The sequence below is a fragment of the Silene latifolia genome, chromosome 2 (genome assembly GCF_048544455.1).
Source record: "Silene latifolia isolate original U9 population chromosome 2, ASM4854445v1, whole genome shotgun sequence".
Lineage (NCBI taxonomy): Eukaryota > Viridiplantae > Streptophyta > Magnoliopsida > Caryophyllales > Caryophyllaceae > Silene > Silene latifolia.
This window is the reverse complement of record NC_133527.1, coordinates 38,899,567-38,906,858: the sequence shown is the minus strand read 5'-3', so window position 1 is coordinate 38,906,858 and position 7,292 is coordinate 38,899,567. Positions and strand designations below refer to the sequence as shown.

Genomic DNA, 7,292 nt, shown 5'->3' with positions numbered 1-7,292 from the left:
TCAAACATAACATGGATTTATTAAAGTCTCAAGACAAGGGTATGCATTCCAATGACCTTGAACATCAAGACACTCCTCCGATTCCTTAGTGACCAAGTCATACCATCTGTAACTCTTCTTATTTTTTGACGATTTGTCTTTCCATAACTCTAGCAACACTTTTCTACCTCCTTCTAAGAATGAAATCGGAATTGTTGAGAATGGCATATTATCGATCCTCACATTGTACAGTTCAATCCAACAACTTTTCGAAAAACCATAGCCGCCCTTCATTAGCCAAAGTCCAATTTCGTACGAGAAGTTGTGCAATTTCGAATATTTATTATGTAATGGAGGCTTAACATATGTAGAATATACCACATGTAGATCTCCTCGTATGGTCATGATTCTCGGTCGTCCTTTACAACAAGGTAAAGGGGTTTCATAAAATAAGTCAGTCTCGGGATCAAGGGTTAGCATACCGCGAGCTATTCCATAGGCGGTACCATAAATCCAGTGTAAGCAATTTTTGGCCTGGACGCCTATATTGTCTATCAACTTATGTGTGAAAGAGTTGTCTTTGATTTTCTTAATAGTGCCTGTTTTTGTACTAAACACGTAAGTTCCGTGTCTAAGTATAGTCACACACTTATAGTCATTATTCTTCAAATCAAACCCTAATCCATGCCCTTCCTTATTGTCCTCGTATAGTGAAAAATTTTCACCAATAATACCGTCCTGCGTATGAAGAACATGCAATAAGCGAACAATTTGAAGAGTGGGATTATAAAGATGGTATTCAAACTTATTATCATACCGAATATAGAAGCAAATCAAGCCGTTACACGTCCCGGCAAATCCAAATACTCCTTGTTTCACATAGTTTTCTAGTCTTAAAACAGGTATCCTTGACGGCACAGCCAGGTCCAATTTCGTATCTTTAACGACGTTGAAGATACGAAAGACTTTGATAACTAAGTCGCTGAAAACAAGAATGGTATTGTCTCGAACATGCTTGGTGTGAAAAACAGCGAAACCGGGTTCCGTTATTGATTTCAGCCATGACTTGGACACTAACTTGCAACGTTGAAGAGTCTCGCAGCGTAAGCGAGCGAGAATTTCAGATTCGATCAAGGATTGTGGGAGGGTTTCATGTTTTGATGCAAGAAGCTTCTTGGTCATATTCGAATAAGATTTTGTATTGTTATTGTATGGGTTCCCTAATACATACAAGTATATATTTATAGAGAGGTGTTAGTCCAACAAAATATATTCAATTAGGTTGCTTAAATAAAATCGGAATAGAAAAAAGAAGCAGTGTCGGTGAGAGAATAATTTTTGTGGTTGAATATTTTATAGCCAATGGACAAGACATAAAAACCAATTAGCTTTCCTAAGTAACACAAATTCTCATTATAGACGGACACTATCCGTTTATATATATAGACGGATACCATTTTCTCTCACAAAATACCCATTTGTCATAAAGTGGGAAGCACATGGAGGGTGCCCCACCTTATCCCCCTACCCATTTTATTAGAGGTTTTTACCCGTCTGTTTGCCCCACCCGTCTATACCAAGACCTATTGCCTAAGTAAAGTAGGAGTACAAGAGAAGAGGTGTGAACACTGTTTGTTACTTTCTCCGTCCCGGTTAATTATTATATTCTGAATTTGGCACAAAGATCAAAAAAGGAGGAAGGGCCAATTATAAGATAACAAGTGTACCAAATTAGGTGTGAAAAATCAAATTAATACCTAAAAATGAAATATGACAATAAATGACCGAGAGTCCAAGACGGAGGAAGTATTTTATATTTTTTTTTCAATTATTTTTTTATCAATTATAATTTGTGTACACCAAATATCGAGCTTTTTCCTTAGCATAAATGGTGGTTAAAACTAAAATAATTATGGGTTAACTATCAATCTCAGGCTCCGTTTGACAAGACATTTCAGGTACCTGATTTGGTCAAAGTAGCTTATTTGACCAAAATTTCAGGTACCTTATTTTTTTGTAAGCGTTTGGCAAGGACCAAATAAGCTACCTGAAATAAAATGCTACCTAGAGTAGCTTTTGGCAAGGACCAAATAAGCTATCAAATCCTTTTACATCATTTCATTAAAACCAATTACCTTTTCAGTTAATTTGCCAAACATTTTCTTATATAACCAGGTAGCTTATCAGAGTTAATGTACTAATCGATTTCAGATTATACATTAGCTGCGAGTAATCGTCTAAACTAAATTTAATCAGGTAACTAATCGATTACTCGCAGCTAATGAATATCTGAAATCGATTAGTACTTAACTTTACTTGCGGTATTTCTAATTGAATAATAAATATCGAGTTAAATAACAGGATACTCAAGCAGCATAATATTTACAAGGTTCAAGTCAAATATTTACAAGCGATCCGAATCCCTTAAAATACAACACACCATTTAGGTCTTGTTCTTTCTAGCTTAATTTCAGCTCGTTTCATTTCTGCTCAGCACTATTTATTCAGTTCAATTTAGTTTCCATTCAGTTCAATTCAACTAATCTCTTCAAAAATTAACTATTACTTCAACACTATTCAATTTAGCTAAGTTTCATTCAATTAAGTTCACTTCAGCTAACCAAGTGGTGTTAGTCCAGTGGTAGCCGGGTTAAACCTTAAACCTTGCAGAAATGCAAGAGTTGAGAGGTCCCGAGTTCGACTACCAGCTGGGGCGATGATCACTTGGCCACTATAGCCTCCGAAGGGGGTGACTTGCGTGGGTACATGTGGTGGTGCGGGAATGCATGGGCCCCGGGGGGGGGGGGATTCAACCCCTTTGTCATAAAAAAAAAATAAGTTCACTTCAGCTCAGCTCCATTAAGTTTAATTCAGCTCCTTTCAGCCGGAAAGAATAAAGTTGGTAAACTATATGCTTTTGACTCTATATATGAAATTTTGTGATTATATTGAATAATTGGAAAGTAGAAAGATTTTCTAAGGTTTTTTTTATTTGTTTTATTTAAACAGAGTGAACTTAAATGTCAATTTGATATTTTGCATCCCTAAGCTAGTTTGTTATCGGATCATTCATCAGGGATAGACGTCAGTTTGTTAATCTACATATTTTTAGCCTTTTAATAATTTTTGAACATATTTAGAATCTTGAAATTTGTGATAAAAACAAACTTGTGAGTTTTTAATCAGGTAACTAATCGATTACTCGCAGCTAATGTATAATCTGAAATCAATTAGTTTATTTATTAGATTTCCTTATTTCTTATAGTTATTGCATGTCTTATCATATAATTCATAATATCACCATGTTCATTGTCAAAGCATCCAACTTTATTGATTGTTTTGCCATAATAACTATGATTAGTGAGTAGTCTAATTACTAGCAGGGTGCGATTAGACCCCAACATGGGTTGTTTACTTATTTTATTTCACCAAATAAGTTGTTAAAAAGGGGATTTGTTGGGTTAACTAAAGGGATTAATTTGTCATTGCTTCTTAGAGGTTATAGTTGACTTTAGACCCTTGACCGTCAATGAGAATTGGCTAGGTTTGGAGTGAAATGCTTCTTGTGGAGTAGTTGCCTACTTGAGTTGAACCCGGGAGGGAGAGCTTGAGAAGGGTACATTTAGTTTTCGGTTTGAAATCGATCCTTGGAAGAGGGAGTGGGATGACTGTGAATTATCGCGAGACTAATGACTTGAGTCTTTGGGAGAGGTGAGTGGAAATAGGCCAATTTCGGTGAGCCTTGACCCTAGAGTTAGGATTTTGATTCATGAGCCCGGGAGGGAGTTGAATTTATAGTACTAGTGTCCTATTGTGAACCCAGGAGGGAGACAATAGGCGAATTAGAGGCGTTCCTCCCAATATCTACCCTTAGACAACTAATTAATGAAATTGAATGGTGAATCACAAATGTTGGTAGTTGAAGTCGTGCCCTAGGCCTTTCTCTAATTGATAAAAACCCATATCCAATTGCTTGTTTTCTTAATCTTAGTACTCACTTAGTTCTTATACTTCTTGTTCTTTAGACTAATTGTTAGATAGCACCCAAACTTGTTTTTATTAGACTTGGCTAAACCATTAAACGTAACGATTAGTAATCTAATTTGCTCCTTGTATGTGTTCGTTCGACCCTTACTAGTGCAACGATACGTGCACTTGCGAGGTAAAACTTATACCATCAAATCTGTTATTGGGCCGGGATCTGTCTTGGGCCTTATCAGGTCATTCTGTATAAGATCTTAGAGAGTACTATATAAACTCTTTAAGCATCTCCCTAGCAGTCATGCTTATCATACCATCTGAATCTGTAATATGAAAACTTCTCACACATTAATAAAACTCTCTCCCTTCTACCATGTGGACGTAGCTAACACACCGTTAGTGATCCACATAAATCTGTGCGTTTCTTTCTTTATTATTTTTTTATTTGTCTTTCTTGCTTCTGTTATAACAAGTAGAAACATTGGGGTTGCAGTATGTCATTTGGCTGAAGATAACACTAATACTGAACTTGATATGGTTGAAGGAACGAATTAATTTGGAGGAAATTAAATTAGGTGTTTTGCTTGATCGATTAGGGAAAATTAGTATGTTGTGTGTTGTTTTTGTTTGTGTATAAAATGGAGAACGTCAGGTTATAAGGGTTAAAGTCAAAGGAAAATGGTTGTGCAGGTTACCCTTTTATCAGTTCAGTATTAGTTAAACATTAGTTTGGATTAATATAAGGAGAGGAGGCTCAGTTTGGATTATTCCCATGAAATAACCCTATTTTTTAACCTATATCGTTAGTTTTGACCATAAATGATGAAATAGTTGAATAGAAATTATCGTGGATAATTTAAAACAAATAATATTTCGATAAACGACCCTAAAAAACAATAAAATAGTTAAACACGGATAAAACCGTCTAATTTCTTCCAATCACAAAATTTCAAACAAAAGATTACATAAAATCATGGGAATTAATTGGAGTAGGATCATAAGGACGTTCCCATATGCACGCGTCCAAAAGCAACGATATGCTATAACCTTCAATAAGCATTATTTCCTGCATAAATGTTAGGAAATGAGAATTTAGTAATATTAATTAGACTATATTTAGATATATTGGATGATTATTTCATGGGAAATTTCGTAAAAAGAGTGAGACCATCATCCTTATTTTATGTAAAATTGAAATCTATGTGAAATTAAATACCCCCATTTCTCCAAGAGAATAGAAAATAAGCATCTGTTAATTTTCAATTGGTCTTGTTTAAAACCGTATTAATTATTTTTTTCATTAAATAAAATTTAGATTGGATGATTATTTATGGGACATTAAAAGTAATAAAGGTAGCCCGGGCGATTGAAATAGTTTAGGAAGGTATAGCTAAGAGTGAGACCATCATACCCGCTCATTCAATTTAGATTGGATGATTATTTATGAAATAAAGGTATAGCTAAGAGTGAGACCATCATCCTTATTTTATGTAAAATTGAAATCTATGTGAAATTAAATACCCCCATTTCTCCAAGAGAATAGAAAATAAGCATCTGTTAATTTTCAATTGGTCTTGTTTAAAACCGTATTATTTCAGACTTCTCATAATACTCTCTTATTTTTACCTCTATTCTATTCAAGAGGTCAGAACTGTATTAAGTTAAGATGGTCTTAAATAAAAATCGATACTTATTTTAGTTCATCGATTTTACAATTATCAAGTTTTAGTCAAACACCACCTTACAAAAATAGGGAGTAATTAAGAATGATATACCATGCAAGTAGTTGACTTGTGAAAACAAGATGCCCGTACGTTTAGAGGAGTAGCCCAAAACAAAGTAGAATAATAATTGAAAAACTTCCAAGCGTAGTTGACATTCCTCTTGTTCCTGCGCCGGTCAGATAGTAATCAACGTCATATTTTTTCCGACGTATGTGTAAACATTCATAAAAAACTAATACAGGTCAAGCAAATTATACCTGTTGACCCTGACGGGTTGGACTTCAAACCCGGTAAACTTGATGGTGGAGGCGGAGATGCATTATCTTCGTCGTTAAAACTAAATGGAGGCGCTAAATCTTCGTCAGGAGAGTCCGGGGTAGTTGGAGTATCAGGAGAGCTCTCTGGAGGAGACGGAACGTCAGGAGAGCTCTCTGGGGGAGGTGAGCCGACATCAGGGACGAGTGTTACGGTGAAATCATAGGGTGAAGTCATAGTGACACTAGACAATTTATAACTTAACGTACAACTAGGGGTAAAAACTTGTCCCAAAAATGCCCCTGGATAGTCTGCCGTAAAATTCCCAAACCTCTGTTCCAAGCATGTTTTGCAATCAGAGGAGGTAAGATCCTGATTGCATTGCGCGAGGGCGTAAATGGTTTCGGTTGAGTAATCGGCTGTCCCCGTCGCAAAATAACGCGACGAGTCAGCGAATTCGGAAATGACATCACTTATAAGGGTTTCGAATGTTTTAGACAAAAGGGTGTCAAATTCAGTGTCGTTAATAGGATCGAGGCCGTGTATTGTGTATGATGGGAGTTCCTCCATAATGGAGAATATTGTATAATTGGAGTAATATACGGTGCACTCTTGATAAAATTGTATGCTTGCGACACTTCGAAAGCATTCTGAAACTCTGTCGAGAGTGCTCGTGACACAACTTTGACAAGTGTCAGAACTCATATCGTAGCGACACGAAAAGAAGGCATTGACTTGTTCAGTACCGTTACCAACGGTAATGGTATTGAAGTGGGTGGTTGATGCAAGGGAAGCTAGTTCAGTGATTGCGGTATCAATGTTAGATCCGTAATCACTAGACAAGCTATAAGTCCCATACCCTTCATAACAATCTTGATGAAGGTATTGAGCGTCGGTGTAGTGGTGAACTAAAAGAACAAAAAAAGCGACTAATGTGATTTTTTTTTGAGAAAATGTAACCATTTTTGTATAATTATTGGATAATAATAATTGCGAGCTTTTTAGTTTTTAGTTATTGTACGTGATTCCAAGTTATACGGAGTAAGTTGGTACTCGGTGTTATATATGTGAGTTTTGGACGGCAAAGAATGTTCAAAGTCAAATATAGAGCTGTATTAATTAGTTGTAGCTTCTTGTTTAACAGAAATGATTAGTCGCGAAGCACCAAGTTATATAAATGATATGATCGTATTAACATAAAGAAAGCGTAGGTTATGTGATAAACTATCGATAATAAAAGCATATTCTCTTAATAGCTCATTCAATTCGTCATGTAACTACCGTAGTACCGTGTCATGGTGTGGAAGGCGGTAGCGGACTAAAATAAAAATACATTTGTGTAGGAGACTGACC

General features: G+C 35.8%; 2 protein-coding genes across 2 annotated transcripts; both read right to left on the bottom strand.

The window, feature by feature from the left end:
* LOC141639799 (F-box/kelch-repeat protein At3g23880-like) lies at positions 1 to 1,161 on the bottom strand. The gene has a single exon (XM_074448847.1). The coding sequence runs from the start codon at positions 1,159 to 1,161 to the stop codon at positions 1 to 3; it is 1,161 nt and encodes a 386-aa protein (XP_074304948.1).
* A 3,066-nt stretch (positions 1,162 to 4,227) lies between these two features.
* On the bottom strand, positions 4,228 to 6,902 carry LOC141639790 (cysteine-rich repeat secretory protein 38-like). The gene is made up of 2 exons (XM_074448840.1): positions 5,942 to 6,902; positions 4,228 to 4,283 (listed from the first exon to the last, which is right to left on the bottom strand). The coding sequence occupies exons 1-2, from the start codon at positions 6,900 to 6,902 to the stop codon at positions 4,228 to 4,230; spliced, it is 1,017 nt and encodes a 338-aa protein (XP_074304941.1).
* Positions 6,903 to 7,292: the final 390 nt, after the last annotated feature.

What these genes read in the sequence shown, in the direction of transcription:
- LOC141639799 (XM_074448847.1), bottom strand. Translation starts at nt 1,161, where the DNA reads ATGACCAAGAAGCTTCTTGCATCAAAACATGAAACCCTCCCACAATCC.
- LOC141639790 (XM_074448840.1), bottom strand. Translation starts at nt 6,902, where the DNA reads ATGGTTACATTTTCTCAAAAAAAAATCACATTAGTCGCTTTTTTTGTT. An exon ending in CAACCCGTCAGGGTCAACAG is followed by an intron (nt 4,284 to 5,941) that starts GTATAATTTGCT and finishes TTCATATTACAG; the next exon opens with ATTCAGATGGTATGATAAGC.